The sequence below is a fragment of the Schistocerca americana genome, chromosome 1, assembly GCF_021461395.2.
Source record: "Schistocerca americana isolate TAMUIC-IGC-003095 chromosome 1, iqSchAmer2.1, whole genome shotgun sequence".
NCBI lineage: Eukaryota > Metazoa > Arthropoda > Insecta > Orthoptera > Acrididae > Schistocerca > Schistocerca americana.
The window spans coordinates 498,660,764-498,680,693 of NC_060119.1; the positions used below are offsets into that span (position 1 = coordinate 498,660,764).

Here is a 19,930-nt window from a genome sequence, read left to right on the forward strand (position 1 = left end):
GATTGAAGATAGGCGCCAGATATCCCGCGAAAGCCTGCTTATAAAATTTCTATAATCAGTATTAAGCGAAGAATCACAGGAATATACTGCAACTCTTCCGAATGCTTACATAGGGGTCTCGAAAATAACACTAATTACAGCACGTACAGAGGCATTTAAACAGTCATTCTTGCCACGATCCGTACGCGAATGGAACGACTAGAAACCCTAATATTAGGTGCAATGGAAAGAGGCATCTACCGTGCACTGTGCAGTGGTTTGCGGAGAATGTATTGACGGAAAGTCATCCAGTATAATGGAAGTAATATCTGCCGTTCCGCAAGGAAGTGTTTTAAGCACTCTGCTGATCATGGAAAATTTGGAAATTTGTAAGTTCCTGTGGGACCAAACTGCTGAGATCATCGGTCCCTAGGCTTACACACTACTTAAACTAACTTACGCTAAGGGCAACATACACAGCCATGCCCGAGGGAGGACTCGAACCTACGACGGCGTAGCCGCGCGAACCCTGGCAACGCGCTTCACACCGCGCGATGCGCTGCTCCTAATTTATCTAAATGATTTAGGAGGCAGTCTCTCAGATTGTTTGCAGATAATGCTATCGTGTACCGTCCAGTAAAGTCTCAGAAAATCAAAATCAGTTGCAAAATGTATCAGTGCGGCGCGAAAAGTGGCAATTGACCTCAAACAGTAAAAAGTGTGAGGTCATCCACGTGACCACCAAAAGAAATCCGTGAAATTTAGTCTGCACGATAAATCACGTTAATCTAAAACCTGTCATTTCCGCTAAAATCATTAAAACAAACCGTTTTTCGTTGCAACGTCATCTGCTCATGAAATTTCAGCCACCAATTTTCTCCTCCGAATGCGAAAATATTTTGTTGCCGCCCATCTACATAGGGAGAAATTATCATCGTAATGTATTACAGAAAAAAAAAAAAAAATACTCGTACGGAAGATTGAAGCGTTCGTTTTTCCCGCGCTTTGCTCGAGAGTGGAACGGCAGAAAAATAATCTGAAGGTGGTTCGATGAACCTTCTGCCAAGAACTTAGATGTGAGTTGCAGAGTAGTCATGCAGATGTAGATGTAACCGTTGTCTAAAGGCTACGCATTATCGCTGCTACCGTTTACATATTTTGGCTGCAGATCCGTCAATATCTTTGTAGTTTCGGTACCACACACACATTCTCTGCATCAGCTGTTCTCTGATCTTTTATCTTAGTTTGCCTCTTTATTTCATCCCAAGAATCCTGCTCTTGAGAATGTTTTTAAGGAAGCTGTATGTATTACAAGTTGCTCAGAGAGTGGCGATTTTCTTCTTCCCATTATTATAGGGAAGTTTTGTTGTACGCTCATTCCTTTTAATTCCTGATTTGAATCTTCATTTCTGTCCAACCGATTTCCGTCACCCTCCAGCATAACCACATTTTCACTGCTCTTAGTGCCTTTTTACACCAACCTTTGAGTGTATTCGTATTTTGCAGTCATACAGTAACCTAGTCCAAATTGTAACAGAATCCTTCCATTTTCTCGCGGTTTAAAACGGTTAAAAGCTGAGCTGTTTTTTGTCTTTTTTAGCCAAAGCAGTTTTTTTATAATATACAGAGCACCTCCAAGTATCATTATATTATTTTTTCCCTTAATCTGAAACTAATACTCTTAAAAAGATTTGACAATTTTATTATTTTCTGCACATTATTTTCGGTGTTGGATAGTATTGCTAGGACCACCCGAAAACCTGATGTAATAGGTGGTGATTCCATTTACTCTTCTTCGTGGTGCTTTCGATTTATTGCATTTCCATTGGAATAAGTTCCTTGATTAGGAGGCTCATTGTCTTAACCTCCGTATTGGCTTTTGCTTTGTGTGTGTGCTTGAAATATACTTTTGTTGCGGTTGTTGATTTGCTATGAAGTGAATACCCTACGTAACCAGTTTGCGATATTCTTTCGCGCTCTTATTGGCGCAACTAATCATCATGCAACAGGAACCTCCTGTTATGGGAGAAGTGTGATTGATGATAGAAATCCGTTCGCAGTGCGGAGCTGTAGAGTCTGGAATGTGGCACACTGACTTGGAATAATAGTTCAGACATCAAAGAAGGTAGCGAATGAGGGACTGCAATCTATGAATACGAGTTTCAGGACGTAGCAAACTTGTCGAAGCTGACTTTATGCATAAAAAGAATACCCAGTTCAAGAAAAATAACCATTGAAGTGATGCTATAACAAATAGCGTGATGATAAAACGAATAAAAAGTACCTCTCGTAGCTCTCACGATCGATCTTTTAAAAGGAATACCGAATTGTTTCCTCTGAAAAGAACACGTCCGATTTCCTTCTCCGTCCGTGGCCAGCATGAGCTGTAAAGCTGTCGTCGACAGAATGTTAAAACCTAACTTTCCTTCCGCAAGAACAACAGGTGTTAAGATGGAATAGAAATGATGTCCCATGCTTCTTGACAGAGCGTTGGGGAACGATGCGGGAGGCCCGCACCGCCGTACTAAGCAAGGTCATAATGGAGGTGGTTTTCCGTTGCCTCCGACCGTAATGGGAATGAATGAAGATGACACAACAACACCCAGTCATGTCGGGGCAGGTGAAAATCCCTGACCCCGTCGGGGGTCGAACCCGGGACACCGTACTCGGGAAGCGAGAACGCTACCGCGAGTCCACGAGCGGCGGACGGTGTTAACATAATCAGTAGTAAATGGTTTAACTGATGAGACAGTTTTGATAGTTTTGAAACGAGGGTAGTGATGGTCACAAAACAGTAGATAAGTATGCTTGTCTTTGATACATCGCAAAATGGAAATGCGAATTTTCGCGGCGAACTTAATAGTTGTCCGCCATTTTGCATGACTGACGACTGAATTCGAGAATAGTGAACGGTCTGATATAAAACTATCTTAAACGGTTAAGACGGAATGTGTATTACATTTGAAAATTGATTGAACTGACGGTAGTATTGCTCCAGAACTATCCAACCACGTATTGTACTTATACTTTTTACAGCCGTGGAGCATGAGATCAACTTACAAAGCGTATTACATCACCTTCATTTAAGAGTGTTGCAGAACGTCAAGTTTTTCGCTGCCTTACAAAGAAAGTAAAGCACTCAAATCCCTTAAAAAAGGAATGTCCACTGGACCTGAGGACGGGACAGCAGTTCGAGTCTACGAAGAGTACGGGAAAAAGCTTACCCCTCTTCTAGTAACAATGTACCCTAGGTCTCTGGAGGAGTGAAGCGTTCCTAATGATTGGAAAAAAGCACTCATCATTCCCCTTTTCTAAAAGGGTTGTCGGACAGGCGCACGAAACAACAGGGCATTGTCTCTGACGCCCGTCTGTTATACAATTTTGGAACAAGTTTTATGCTCTCTTATTATAACATTTCTGGAAACAGAAAATCGACTATGTAGGAATCAACATCGGTTGTTCCGTAAATAACGATCGTGTGAAACCCAGCTCGCTCTGTTTGTTCACGAGAAACAGAAATCAGTAGATACCGGCGCTCTAGAAGACGCCGCGTTGTTCTCTTCCAGAAGATATTCGATACACTTTCGCACTGCCGCCTAATGAGCAAAATACGAGCGTGCGGAACATCAGACCAACTGCATGATTAGATTGAAGAAATTCTAGTACACAAAACACAGCATGTCCTTCTCAACGGGGAGATGTCTTCCCACGTAAAAGTAACTTTCTGGCGTGCCCCAATGGAGTGTTGTAGGACCATTACTTTTCACAATATACACAAATGACTTTGTAGATAACGTCGAAAGTTCCATGAGGCTTTTCGATGATGATGTGTTTTATATATGGAAGTCGCAACGCTAGAAAATTGTACTGAAGTGCACGAAGACCTGCAGACGATCGACGCTTGATGTAGGAAGTGGTGATTGACCATCAACACAAACAAAAGTATTGCGAATACATAGAGAGAAATTCCCCTTATTGTGTGATTACACGATTGTAGAACAATATGTAGGTGTGTGCGAACGGGAAGATTTGAAGTGGAATGACCACACACAATTAATCTGGGTAAGGCTGATGTCAGACTGAGATTCACTGAAGGAATCCTCAGGAAATATAGTCCATCAACAAAGGTGGTAGCTCCGACCAGTAACTGAGTATTGCACGTCAGCCTGGGATCCGTACCAGATAGGACAGATAGAGGATGAGCAGCACGTTTCGTTACAGGTTGATTTGCTACGCGCGAAAGCGTCACAGAGATATTCAGCCGACACCGGTGGCAGACCCTGCGACAGAGGCGTTCCTCAAAGAGTCAGCCAACGTACTGCTTCCTTTACAAAGACCTTGGCAGAATGAACCCATTTATCAATATGGGGTTTCATTCTCACTGACTTATACGCATGGACTGATTCAGTTGCGAAGTGTGTCATAAAGCCGCTGTAACCTTTCCTGAGGCAGGCCGCCCCACATTTGCTGCAACTGGTCCTTATATTCTGGACACTAGCACTAGAACGAAGCTGACGTCCAAGCTGATCCCACAGATGTTCTGTCGGGTACATGTACGGGGATCTCGCTGGTCATGGGAGTACCGCAACATCACGCAGACGGTTCATGAATACAGGTTCCAGTTATAGACGAGCATTATCCAGTTGAACAATTGCACCACGATACTGTTGCATGAGAGGCAACATATAAGGACGCAGGATGTCCGTATCGTATCTTTGTGCCCTGAGACTTCCCTCATCACTAGCAGCCGTGACCTGAAGCCATATCCGATGGCTTCCCACACTATGACTCCAGGAGTAATACCACTGTGCCTCTCCAAAACTGGAAGAAAGGGACCTCTCCCCACATCGCTGCAACACTCGCCAGCGAAGGTCATCTTGCGGTAGTGCAAAACTGAAATTTATCGCTGCTAGCCTCACATTCTTATGAGGTACAAATTGGACCACTATCACATATGAATGACCGGCAAACCTGAATATTCCACTATTCTACCAGCCGGCCAAACATAGACCAGAATGAAGCCCCTTTTTAAACTGTCAGGTTCTGATAAGGCTGTCTCGCAAGAGCACTTGACACCTCCGTGTCTTTCGCAGCTATCACTCAACATGTCCGCCCCGATAGCTGAGTGGTGAGCGTGAGGGATTGCCGTCCTACGGGCCTGGGTTCGATTCCCGGCTGATTCGGGGATTTTCTCTGCTCAGGGATTGGGTGTTGTGCTGTCTTCATCATCATTTCATCCCCATCCGGCGCGCAGGTCGCCCAATGTGGCGTCAAATGTAATAAGACCTGCATCAAGGTGGTTGGACCTGCCCCCCAAGGGTCCTCCCGGCCAATGGCGCCAAACGCTCATTTCCATTTCCATCACTCAACATCTGACGCTGTTCACGCCCTCTGTATGACCTACCAGGGCACGTAACAGTACTAACCACGAACAATACTAAAGTACTTCGGTTCCTGTACTACCTGTCACGGAGAATTGGAACTCTAATAACTATAATTTTGGACCATGTATGCCCGTTACGAGAAAATCTTGAGTTCTTTGTTCTAGAGATATTTTCCAGAAATGTGCGGGTCTCGTAAAGAAAATCAAGTCAGATATGCAATCCGCTCAACAATGAGACCTAAATTTATGTAAGGCTAGATTCTCGACCATTACTCCATATTAGAGCAGATTGACACTTGGACTGTGTATTCTGACAATGTTTATGAGTTTCACGAAACAAAATTAACAACACTTTGAAAAGACGGGAAGTTTTATTCGTAAACGTCCTTATCGAAAATGTGAAGAACCAAAAACCCTGCCGGCCGGTGTGACCGATCGGTTCTAGGCGCGTCAGTCTGGAACCGTGCGACAGCTACGGTCGCAGGTTCGAATCCTGCCTCGGGCATGGATGTGTGTGATGTCCTTAGGTTAGTTAGGTTTAAGTAGCTGTAAGTTCGGTTCCTGTACTACCTGTCACGGAGAATTGGAACTCTAATAACTACAATTTTGGACCATGTATGCCCGTTACGAGAAAATCTTGAGTTCTTTGTTCTAGAGATATTTTCCAGAAATGTGCGGGTCTCGTAAAGAAAATCAAGTCAGATATGCAATCCGCTCAACAATGAGACCTAAATTTATGTAAGGCTAGATTCTCGACCATTACTCCATATTAGAGCAGATTGACACTTGGATTGTGTATTCTGACAATGTTTATGAGTTTCACGAAACAAAATTAACAACACTTTGAAAAGACGGGAAGTTTTATTCGTAAACGTCCTTATCGAAAATGTGAAGAACCAAAAACCCTGCCGGCCGGTGTGACCGATCGGTTCTAGGCGCGTCAGTCTGGAACCGTGCGACAGCTACGGTCGCAGGTTCGAATCCTGCCTCGGGCATGGATGTGTGTGATGTCCTTAGGTTAGTTAGGTTTAAGTAGCTGTAAGTTCTAAGGGACTGATGACCTCAGATGTTAAGTCTCATAGTGCTCAGAGCCATTTGAACCAAGGCTACATTCCAGACAAAACAACTTCGGAAAAGTCTTTCTAACAGTTAAATACACATTCATTGTTAAGAATCCCTCTTTTTCAGATATGCTTATATTGATTTATCCAGTCTATCTTATATGCTATCTACTTCACGCATCGTCAGTTATTTTTCTTCTCAAATAGCAAAAGTTGTCCACAACTTTTAGGATCTCAATAATTTTAAATGAATGTCGTATAGTCCAGGGGACGTCTTTCGACCTAGGTCTTAAAGCACACTGTCGAAGTCTTCTCCTAGTTGCCACATTCCCCATCTCTTCTTCATTTGCTTCGTCTTAAGGTTCATGTCCTTTGTGTAACGCCTCTATAGGCTATATTCCTTCCACAAAACCTTTCTGTCTTTCCTTAGCACTTTCATTTCATTTGTGCACTTTTTACTCCTACAGGTGCTTTTCTTTTCTCCAAAAGTTTAATTTTTCTGTAGGCGACATACATCTTCCATTGCATCGCTCGTTTTTTTTCCCAATTGTACAACTTTGATGGTGGGAGGACACCAAGTAGAACATCAAATTTGATGGTTGTATTGTACATAGATATTTTTATTTAAAAACATAAAAGTATTGTCTCTGTCCGATAATAAGGTAAGGCGAAAACATTTATTTCATTGTGATAGTCTTACGTATCTTTACAAAGCTGAATGATAACGACTGTACAGTAAGAGAAATTTCTTTTCGCCTGCAGATCGAGGTCCTAAACAAGCATATGTTCATCACTACCAAACCTGTGATATACCTGGTTAACCTCTCTGAAAAGGACTACATTAGAAAAAAGAATAAATGGTGAGTACAGATACATTTATTTTCATATTGATATTAATGAACACGTTTCAGTATAAAGTATGTCCAACATTATCGTTTCGATGTTTGAAGAAAATTTTTGTCAGACCGCAGAGTGCAGAGGGAGAATTCTGTTGTTATTGTGACAGGTGATTTTAAATTTTTTTTGATGGATCAGGAGACGCCTTTACCTTATCTCCCTGTATCTGTTGCACAGTAATTCAGTCTTAACAAAATAGGCACTTGCTCTTCATGCTCTTACTTCTTGCAGTCATTTGCAAGAAGTTTCCCCAAAAATAATAATAAAATATTGAAGGATTTAATCTGTTCTTTTCCCTTAGGTTAATTAAAATCAAAGAATGGGTTGATAAAAATGACCCAGGTTCCATAATCATCCCCTTTTCTGGAGTCTTCGAAAATAAATTGTTGGATATGGACGAGGTGGAGAGGAAGAAATATCTAGAAGACCACAACACAACAAGGTAAATAGTAGTGTTTCCTTCAAGAATACAGTTAAACAGTTTCAAATTTCTGTTCATTATATGTGATTTGTTCGAAGAAATTACTGTTTTGGAGACCTGTTGCTTCAATAGATTATTAATATTATTGTTAGTAGTAGTAGTAGTAGTAGTAGTAGTAGTATATAGATGCCTATGGCTATACTGAAGATACGAGTTCATTACATTCAGTTCATTTTGTTCATGTGCCGTGTATGAATATATACGTAGGCAGATTTGATATGTAGATGGAGTACGTTTTAGGAGTGGAAAGGTTGGTTAATATCCAAAGGTCGGAAAACTAAACTTATAAATGCAAAAATAACAATGTTAATAAAAACTGATAAAAGCTGAATACAAGTCGAAGTTGCGTATAAACATATGAGTATTTGGTCTCCCCTATATACTTGATTCTCCATACTTTGACATTTTCACGTTTATCACGCATTCGATAGCTGCTAATATCATCTGAGGGTGACTATCGATACGAAAACTCCTAGAACTTCCTTGTTTCGACTTCCTCCACAAACTAATGTTCTTTGCTTTAAAATACCAACTTTGTCATAACAACGTACGCAAGCACCAACAATAAGAAGTTCAAAATGGTTCAAATGGCTCTAAGCACTATGGGACGTTACATCTGAGGTCATCAATCCCCTAGACGTAGAACTACTTAAACCTAACTAACCTAAGGACATCACGCACATCCAAGCCCGAGGCAGGATTCGAACCTGCGACCGTAGCAGCAGCGCGGTTCCGGACTGAGGCGCCTAGAACCGCTCGGCCACAACGGCCGGCGATAAGAAGTGTACCTGGTGTAATGCCAAAGCAGCATTCTTTTTTTTTTCACGTCTAACAGCTGCATTTGTGGTTTATAAGAGTGAAATTAATTCCTGTTTCAGTTATTTGAAAGTAAACGTCAGTTTTCACCACCTGGAAATAGGTTTTCTGCCGCGTTGATGATTGTTATGGAGGCAGGGTATGAATGCAGAACACGGAGTAGAAGAATGCCAGTGTCGATCGTAGGACTTACGGAATTCTGTGCTTTTAGCGAAGACTATGTGGCTTACTTGTGGCAAGGGGTGGATCGGTGGGAACGGGGGATTTATTTACTTGGCAATACCCGCCATTAGACTCACCGTTCTCACAGTTTTTCAGGAAGACGTGAAGGATGCAATTGTGCTGTTTCCAGCTACATTCGGTTTTAACGCTGTCGTCCTTTCTTCGCAATTAGATAGTAATCGAGGAAAAGGCAATTTTAATCAGTTACATTAATCTTTCCTGGACTTAAAAAAGTGATTTGTTTTATTTCCTGTTGCACCGTCGAGAATTAGCGGCTTTCATTCGAACTGTCATCATTCATAGACTCTTAATTCGACTGTCATATGATGGAACATGGTGCACTGTATCCAGTTACGTAGCTTCCATAAAATATTTGTTTCTGGAGTCGCTGAAAGAAACAGCACAAAATATTCGCTTACCATTGTGGTTCTGTGATGACAGAACGCTATTTCAGAATCTCGAGTAAAGAACATTATTTAATGCCCCTTCGACTAAGAAGACGTACTAGAATTAGGAAACTGTGTGCATCATGTATTACAACCTAAGAGTTTCCAGGCGCATTTTCTCTGGCGTTTCGCCAGATATTAGCAGTTTCATTTTTGGCGTTGTGTAGCTGGAGTCAGACCAAACGAATACTACTCGTCTTGTCTTTCTTGTGACGCTCGTTCTCAACGGAAAACGCCAGTTTCTTTCCTGTTACACAAACAGGATAATTTTTAAAATTGAATTTTACATGCCTATTCGATAGAGCGGTCGCAAATTAGCCTAATGTCATATTTGTGTTACGGGCATGTATTAACAGGAACAGTGAAACACGAAGTACTCCAGCAGCAACTGAGGGGCGCTGCTGCGTGGCGGTAGCGCTGCTAGAGAACTAGTTATTCCTCGTGTTTCACTGTCCGTGTTCTACATATCGCTAAAACAAAAATCGCATAAATCGCTTTATCGAATGGGCACGTAACATCCCACTTTGTAACTGGGAACAAACTTTCCCCGGGCGTCGCATGGAAGATTGTATAATCAGTATTTGTTTGGGCTGACTCCGGTTACAAATTTCAAAACGAAATTGCAGATATCTGCTGAAACATAAGAAAAACTTCGTCTGACGACTCATAAGAGGGACACCCACTGACCTCTCCAGGCACATCTCGCCTCCTGACCTCACAACTTTATTATTGGCAATACCCGCCTCTTACTTTCCAAACTTCCTTTTGTCCAGGAGTTCTAGTCCCGTGAGGTACGCTGGAGAACTTATATGAAGTCATTGTCGAATGAACATTAAATTTCTAATACTGTCACCTGGTGTCTATTCGAGCTGTTCTTGGAACAGTAACAAAGTGCACTACTCTTGGAGTGTACACGATGGCTTAAGTGAACTAGTCGGAAATGGTACAGCACACAAGTATGGTACACAGTTTTGACCTGATTGTTAGGCACGGCTAACACTTTATCAGAAACGATAAGATTTCGTCCGTGATACCGTAAGTTTTCGTAACATTAGTAGAACGGCGTCTTCACTTCAGATCTGATGACGTGGGAGGCGGCTTCTTGGTTCACACATACATCTGCGCATCGGTTTAGTGGGCGGCGCGGGAGGACTGTTTGGCGTCCTTCGCAATCACGATCATTACGAATAATGATCATGATGATGCGGGCCCGGACGGCGGCGAGCAATTGTAACGACTATTCCTCCGGCCCCAAATGCAGGGCAGCGCCTCGTAAAACAATGGCATTACGTCCGTCCATTTCATCTGGCCGAGCGGCAAAGGGTTCCGAGTAATTGTAGGCAGGCCTCTCTCTGCCTCTCCGGCGGCGCCCGTGTCGTTATATTACGTATAACTATAGCTCCAGCCGGCGCCTCCGCAGGCAGGTACGTGATTTCTGTCGGCACCGGCACCGCCACCGCCTGTCCCAAACCCTCTGCCATAATTTCATTGTGAGCGGCTCAAAACTACGCGCCCGCTCGCCTTCGCCGGACACAGTTTCCGTTTCTGTCCGATTCCTTCGTTCACGTACGTCCCATGTGGCGATACTGTGACTCCAGTAATTCACTGTTCGCTTTTTCCCGCTTGCACAGGGTATCTCAAAAGAAAGTTTATATTTGCCGTGTCAAAATAAAATAAAGGTTGAAGCTTATCGACAGAATCTTTATTAAAATAAACAGTTTATTAATTTACTTCCTATAAAACTGTCATTTAAATGCAGTCCAGCACGCCTACGGCACTCCTTCAAACGATGTACAAAATTTTGGATGACGGCTAGTCATTTAAACACTGGGAAGGCTGCCACTTCGCTACGGGTATTTTCTTTAAGTTTATCTCCATAACAAACAAGCCAAGGGACTCAAATCTGGACTGCGTGGGGTCCAATTTATGTCCATTCCTGGAGATCAATTTACCAGGGTAAATTTCACAAACTTGCAGGATACACGCATTGTGCGTGTGTGCTGTGGCTTCGCCTTGCTGAAACCATGTTCTTCGGTTGTAACCAGGAAAGTTTTTGCAATTCAGGCACCAAAAAGTTATTATACGTCGACACATAACGCTCCGAATTCATTGTAACTGCACTACAGCTCTTGTCCCCGAAAAAGTACGGGCCAATTATTCCTCGAGTAAACATCACAGCGCATACAGTAACTTTTGTCGAATGCAGGTGTTTCTCGTGCTGCTGTTTGGGATTCGATGCAGTGTAGCAGCGCCAATTTTGCTTATTAGTGTGACCGTTAAGGTCAAAATGAGCCTGGTCAGGAAACAAGATGATGTGAAATGGTCACTCAGTCACATCATTAACAAACTGCGGGATATGTATAGCATCCTGAGGCTTTAATTCTTGCATCAGTTAGACTTTGTAAGGGTGCAGTTTAAGATCTTTTTGTAGAATTCGGTGCAGAGGTGGTCTATGCACATTTAAGGAATTTGCGCGGTTACCAGTGGAGGGGTTAGGATCATCACGAGCAGGCTGATTTACTCTCTCCACGGATTCTCCCGTTTTTGATGACCTCGGTCGCCCGATTTCTGTGTGGCCAATGCTGAACGGGTCCCCTGAAACATTTTGACCCATTTCAGGGTAAGGGGGAATACCTGGAGCATCATTTACATTACGCAATCCACGATCACTGCAAACTTTTCCTTCGTGCTACAGTCACCGAATCAGCGTTTCCGTAAAATTCTCACACAGAACGCGCAGTGTGCTCCCAAGACGTGCTTCTTATCAACTGAATTCGTAAAAGGCCAGGAAAGTGATGTACGTACCCCCCCCCCCCCCCCACACACACACACGCGCACACACACACACACACACACACACTCCGATTTGTTGCGCATGCGCAGAGCTCTTCAGATATAACCTTTCGTCGGAGACACCCTGTATAATATTCGATAAGTAAGTAATCTTGTTTCAACATACAACATCTGCAAGGTGAAAAACTTCTGCATTTACAACAGTATTCAACAAAACCACTGTGAAATGCATGACAGAAGGTACACTCTACCGTACCAACTATCAGAACTTTTCCCGTTCCATTCACGATCGAAACGCGGGAACATGATTGATTGAACTCCTCCGTGTGCGATATAATTGGTCTAATCTTATCCTCGGGACCATTGCGGGATTCATCATTTAAAGCTACTTACTTTTCATCATCATGTCCTTGACACACTCCCAAGGTCAAACAAGCACATGACTATTCGTTCTGCCCTTCAGTATGCATCTGGTCATTATTATTTGGATCTGGTCTCTCGCATTTGAAGAATATAGTGGAATGGAACACGTGAGTGTCGCGTAAGCAGTTTCCTTTATAGACTGGTTGCATTACCCTAGTATTCCTCCACTGACCCGGAGTCTCCCACCTGCTTTACCTACGCAGAGCCTATGCAATCGTTCCATTTGATATCCTTATAAAACGTTACACCCTGATATTTGTATGAATTCACTTCTTCCAGTTGTGACTTGATATTGTAGTCATACGATACTACGTTCTTTTTTCTCGTTTTGCACGGATTTATTTTTATGGACATTTAAAGCAGTCTTTGCACCACTGTAGTACTATCAAAATCCGACTCGATACTTGTGCAGCTCTTTTTCGTGTAGTGCTTTGTCATACATAACAGCATCAGACGAGTATCTGAGGGCTGACGAAAAAATGGTTAATATTTCAAATCCTTCAATTTTTCGCATTGCCATATCGTCTCTCATTGCCGTCAGGTAAGATGATTTTTCCCACATTTGTAATCCAGCGCATTTCTTACGTTTTTTCTACCCAGTCGACGGAGTAAACATGTCTAGCATTCGACAGTTTTGTTATTTACAAGTTAATCAACAGAAAGAATTCCTTTTAAAATCCACAAAACATTAACCATAAAGTTTTGCAGAAGATTAAACTACCTTGGGCTTGACCACCGGTACCCGTCCGCTGCCGTGATAGTTGTTGAATTTCTGACGTGAGGTGCGGCCCACGACTCATCTACAGTAACGAATCACCACACTAGAACTGTTGGATTATGTTTAAAACAGTCCAAACAATGCATAGAAATTTGTTTTTGAATCTCATTTTGGTCAGTACTCGACAAAAGCGCAACTCATATGCGTAAAACATTTTCGTTGTTAAATTCTTAACGTATGGTAAACCGTAACCTTTATTCTTATATTTCCCCTGGTGTGGCTATTTCATACTCCTTTTGAAATCGATTGTTCAGTAGCTTGTAATATCGTGCTCTTTTTGGATGTCTGGCTATGTGGTTGCACCTTTGGTACAGCCTTATAGGGGTCATCTCCAAGAGAGAGACGCCTACATTTGAATTCAGCAGCTAATGTTGAAAATTAAGGAGCAAGGTTCTGATAAATCGTCCTCAACTTCGGATTAATTTTACTTTGGGCTATATATTTCAGTGTACATGCTACAATGGAGCACACACTTTAAACAGCCACTTGAACAGAGGCTATTTCTGTGCCAGGTCGGCTACTTTGCACCTTCCCCTCATCCTCTGCGATCAGTCGTCAAAGGCTTCGAAAATAAAAGTGCCGTCGTGTTTGAGTTGCCAACGGCAGAGAATAGGAGACGAAATTGTTTCCAGATATCGTTGTTGCTCATCAGGCATGGGTTTCTTCCATCAGCGCGGAGTCTTAAATAGCAATCCGTGAAGTAGCATCATTACAATTAAACAAATCCCTACAAACTCTGTGTGCACTGAAAGTTCTGGGAACCGTGTATGTGTACCACAAGGGCGTGCACTCTCAGAGAGCTTTTCGGTACAAGAGACGCGAATAAAATCTGAAGTAAACTGGCAGATACTTGCAGAAGGGACTAATGACCCTGTAGTCTGGTCCCTATACCCACCGAACCAACCAACCAACCAATACTTGCGAGATTTAGACCTGTCATTGATAATCGACAATGTAAAAAGCTGAGATATAGAACTGCCCTGATATAGATAATGGGTATCCAAACAAAGACAACTGCTTCGTCCAGACTATTCGGAACATATGCTAAGGAATTTTAGAACAGCGACTCCCACCCTACGTGCATATTCCACATCTCAGCCATGATAATGCACCCTCTGATCATCGCCTCGTGTACATCAAGAAATGTCTTCTTAAGGTAAGATAGCGAAGTGTCGAGAACCTCTTTGCTGGGGTCGTTTTAATTATGCATGATGAAATAAAAATACTTGTTCCAGTGGTAATAATGACTATATCGAAAAATGAACGACAAGTTCATGTTTGTTGGTCTCTTAATAAGATGATAATCTGCATCTTCTGCCATACTTCTGGCCATGCGGATCTGCCGCACTTCTCTTCCAAACAAATTTACGTCTCTGTGGTATGGTTATTTCGTGTCGCTCAGTGGCTAGGTGTAACTCTTTCAACTGGACACCACTTCGGCTCCATCCAACAAAAACTGACGTTCTCTTCCTATAGGCTCCTAACATTGTTGAGAGGTGAAGATTAGATTAAACGCAGACTCAAAATTTCCGTGGCCCGACCGAGATCCAGCCCTTCAACCTCCGTTTCCATTACTGCTCTTTACCACTAGACCGCCAGATCCGACACACTCTCTAAGGCCAAAAACCGATACAAGGCTTACATTCGCCAAGAGTCTTAAAAGAATGGATAAAATACCGTAGTCGAAGGTACTGCTGGAACCGTCCAGGCGTATGCTTCTCAGCTTCGATCTTATTTCAAGCAGCAGAACATCCATAGGTGCTATTCCGAGTTTTCCTACCAAATGTGTTTACAGCCGTTTGGGGAACGATACGAATGTTATACTTTTCTTGTAATGTAACGTTCTGTCTAGCGGTTTGAGTTGCAGCCTTGTTCATTTTAACAGAGTAATGGGACATCGCTGTTCTTTAGGACGCCAAATTTGATTTGTTTTGTAGTAATGTATGATGATGATATAACTACACGTGACCACCCGTGTTAATGTAAAATACACGAAAAAATTATGCAGTGTTTACTGAGTACCACCAGTAAGTAAGGGGAAATGAAGAGAGAATTCAAACCTGAGATATTTCGAGCCCTACTCTCGACCAGCAAGATAGCAACGCCATCAGAATGTCGCATATCTCCTTTCTGTTTTCTAGTTTCCACTGTTGTGTTTAAAACATCTGAGTATGTACTCGTATCGCTCTTGTCAGCGTCAGAAACTTTTCGGAATCTAATACTCTAATAATTTATTTCCCGAAGGGCATTAATAAACGTTATACTCAATTTTTCATTAATCACTGTCGTGCTAAGAACCTTACCGTGCACCACCTCGGATACCAATATAGGAATCTGCAGCGAGTTTGTCCTTATGTTATGTGTTTTTCACGGAAGCAAGTAAAGGTACTAACGACATTAAATATCTTCATTACGATTGTTCTGGCGCCACAGCGTAGGGTTTTTATCTTCATTACTATTGTACTGGTCCCAAAGTGTGTGTGTGTGTGTGTGTGTGTGTGTGTGTGTGTGTGTGTGTGTGTTTTCCACACCAACTCCTAAATGACTGGACCGACTTCAACCAAACTCGTGATATACATGTCTCATACTGTTTCACAAAAACCGCTGTGGTGTAAGAACCACCTACGTATCATAGTTCAGGAGATATTATTCCATGAACAATGAGATACGTGAAACTGCCGCATAATGCGTGGCGTTTCAGTGTATTAGTTCTGTGCTACTGACTGTATTCGCAATAAATTTCGCAGGAAGTACCCACATAGGCTGCCAAATGCACCTACAAAAGATTATCGTGGTACCATATGTAGTTCAAGAGATAACACGTCATAAACACAGAAATGCATGAAAAACTACCGCACTGTGCACTACGTTTAAATTTGTTACTTATTTTCTACTAACTCAATTCGCGACACATTCTGCAGACAGTATACACTTTTGCCGCTGAATGTACCCACAGAAATATATCATTGTATGCCATATAGTTCAAAGCATGTGATGACATAAACAGTGAGATACGTGAAAAAACGCCACATCATCCAAGATGTTTTACTACATCTATTCTGTACTACTAAGACGCTCCTACAGTTGTCACAACTTACGGTAATTCTTAACGATAACCGTCTATAGAGCTATGAAGAGGTGTTGCCAGAGAGACATTTACAAAAATGTGTTGTAGACACGCGAAGCAGCTGCGCCCTTCGTACAGAAACTATCAGTGATCATGTTTAGTTAGGATACTGTAGTTACACATTGTGGATATTTCGTAGTAAGAGTGTTGCTTAATTTCATAGATGTTCCCACGAATACATGGATAACAAATTTTTTCAGTACTTCACTACAAACACAGTTCATTTTTTTTCCTAATGGAAAATTGTCAAAATGAATACCCGGACAGTGCCACGTTTGTCATCTAGTTACTTTATAAAAGCCAGTTTTGGCACTCTGCGCTATCACTCATGAACAGCCTTTGCCTTCTTCAGGACCGAACTTTTTTCGCCACGTTGTTTCTTTTTTACTCATAACTCTATATGTTGTCGATCGTCATAAGTGTAGCCCAGACAGTATAATGTCTTATAGTGTAGTGTTCTGAAAGTTCACGTTTGTAATAGACGTTGCGTTGATTGTATTGTGGGACGTAGGTAATTTTCATAACTGTCTGTTAAACGTAAATGAGTCTCGTTCCTATATGTCTCCCGGCGTTCCGAAATGGCGCCCAATCATCTGTCCCCCAAACGGTTCCAACGTAACACGCATTTGCTGGAAAACCACAGTATAGATGGGTGGACACACTCGTGAATTACGTAACCGACTTGTATGTTCGCGCTTTAAACAAGAACCCACCATTATGCTTATGTTCATTCTGCACGAGTATCAGTTGGTTTGACGCCCAAGAGCGCTGCCCTAGTTCTTAGCGTCGCTCGATACCGATGCAGAGGTACGGGTTTCGATTCCCGGTGACCACCACAGATTTTTCTTTGATAGGAAGGACTCGAACGTGTTTCACGCGTCCTCCTGACCCCCCAGCTGAGAAGCTGCTTGAACTAATGACCGGTGAAATTGACCGCGCAAACCGGTGCAGTGGTTAAGATAGCGTACTCGCATGCGGAAGAGTGCGTGTAATCCTGCGTCCACCCATCCAGATCAAGGATTACCGTGGTTTCCGTAAATAGACTAAGGTGGATACCGGGATCGTTCCTTTGGTAAGATCACATCACTAATTACTTGATCGTCAGTGGGACGGTCATCGCAAATCTTCCTTTCTTCTGCCTATGTGACGTCGAACTGAATGATTTCCACTTGGCTAAGAGTGACTTCACTACTCCAAAACTCAACTTTAGCATACACAGAGGTGACAAAAGTCATGAGATACCCGAATTCGTATCGGACCTCCTTTTGCCCTAGCCGGCCGGAGTGGCCGTGCGGTTCTAGCCGCTACAGTCTGAGCCGAGCGACCGCTCCGGTCGCAGGTTCGAATCCTGCCTCGGGCATGGATGTGTGTGATGTCCTTAGGTTAGTTAGGTTTAAGTAGTTCTAAGTTCTAGGCGACTGATGACCTCAGAAGTTAAGTCGCATAGTGCTCAGTGCCATTTTTTCCTTTTGCCCGGCGTAATGCAGCAACTCGGAGTGGTATAGACTTACAAATCGTTGGAAGTCTTCTGCAGAAATACTGATCCGTGCTGCCTCTATAGTCGTCCACAATTGCGAAAGTGTTGCCGCCGCAGGACTTTGTGACCGAACTGAGTTCTCGATTATGTTCCATAAATGTTCGATGGGATTCATATCGGGCGATCTTGAATGGCCAGATCATTTCCTCGCATTGTCCAGAATATTCTTCTGACCAGTCTCGAACAATTGTGGCCCCCAGTGACATGGCACACTGACACCAATAAAAATTCCATCGTTGTTTGGCGACATGAAATCCATGAATGGCTGCAAATGATCTCCAAGTAGCCGAACATAACCATTTCCAGTCAATGATCGATTGATTTAAACCAGAGGACCCAGTCCATTCCACATAAACAAATTCCACACATTTATGCAGTCACCACCAACTTGCACAGTGCCTTGTTGACAACTTGGGTCCACAGCTTCGATGGGTGTGCACCACAGTCGAATCCTACCATCAGCTCGGGACTCATCTAACAGGGCCACCTTTCTCCAGTCGTCTATGGTCCCGAACCTAGGAGAGGCGCTGTAGGCGATGACGTGCTGTTAGTAAAGGCACTCGCATCGGGCGTCTGCTGCCATAGCTCCTTAGCGACAAATTCCGCCACACCGCCCTGACGGATAACGTTCGACGTACGCCCTACTTTGATTTCTGCGGTTATTTTACGCACTTTTGCTTGTGTTAGCGTACTATCAGTTATGCCCAAACGCCGCTGCTCTCGGTCGTTACGTGAAGGCCATCGGCCATTAAGTTGTCCATGGTGAGAAGTAATGCCTGAAATTTAGTGTTTACTGCACTCCTTTCATACTCTCTATCTCGGAATATTGAATTCCCTGACGATATCCGAAATGAAATGTCATATGCGTCCTGCACCAACTACCACTCCACTTTCAAAGTCTGTTAATTCCCTTTTTGCGGCCACAATCACGTCGGTAACTTTTGTGTCATACATCTGTAAGCGAGTTTTCCACACTCCTAAACATCCCTAGGTCCACTGTTTCCGATGTGATAGTGAAGTGGAAACGTGAAGGGACACGTACAGCACAAAAGCGTTTAGGCCGACCTCGTCTGTTCACTGACAGAGGCCGCCGACAGTTGAAGAGAGTCGTAATATGTAGTAGGCAGACATGTATCCAGACCATCTCACAGGAATTCCAAACTGCATCAGGACCCACTGCAAGTACTATGACAGTTAGGCGAGAGGTTAGAAAACTTGGATTTCATGGGCGGGCGGTTGCTCATAAGCCACACATCACGCCGGCAAATGCCAAACGACGCCTCGCATGGTGTAAGGAGCGTAAACATTGGACGATTGCACAGTGGAAAAACGTTGTGTGGAGTGACGAATCGCGGTACACAATGTGGCGATCCGATGGCAGGGTGTGGGTATGGGGAATGCCCGATTCACATCATCTGCCAGCGTGTGCAGTGCCAACAGTAAAATTCGGAGGCGGTGGTGTTATGGTGTGGTCGTGTTTTTCATGGAGGGGGCTTGAACCCCTTGTTGTTTTACGTGGCTCTATCACAGCACAGGCCTACATTGATGTTTTGAGCACCTTCTTGCTTCCCACTGTTGAAGAGCAGTTCGGGGATGGCGATTGCATCTTTCAACACGATCGAGCACCTGTCCAGTTCATAATTCACGGCCTGTGGCGGAGTGGTTACACGACAATAGCATCCCTGTAATGGACTGGCCTGCTCAGGTTCCTGACCTGAATCGTATAGAACACCTTTGGGATATTTTAGAACATCGACTTCGTGCCAGGCCCCACTGACCGACATCGATACCTCTCCTCAGTGCATCACTCCGTGAAGAATGGGTTTCCATTCCGCAAGAAACCTTCAGCACCTGATTGAACGTATGCCTGCAAGAGTGGAAGTTGTCATCAAGGCTAAGGGTGGACCAGCACCATATTGAATTCCAGCATTACTGATTGAGGGCACCACGAACTTGTAAGTCATTTTCGGCTGGGTGTCCAGATACT

General features: G+C 43.2%; 1 protein-coding gene across 1 annotated transcript in view; it reads left to right on the top strand.

The window, feature by feature from the left end:
* LOC124624246 (obg-like ATPase 1) overlaps window positions 1–19,930 on the top strand; it is a 300,300-nt gene that overhangs the window by 231,107 nt on the left and 49,263 nt on the right. Inside the window, exons 7-8 of the mRNA XM_047149095.1 lie at window positions 7,186–7,283; window positions 7,622–7,762. Of these exons, the coding sequence (XP_047005051.1) occupies window positions 7,186–7,283; window positions 7,622–7,762 (239 nt within the window). The remainder of the gene's footprint in view (window positions 1–7,185; window positions 7,284–7,621; window positions 7,763–19,930) is intronic.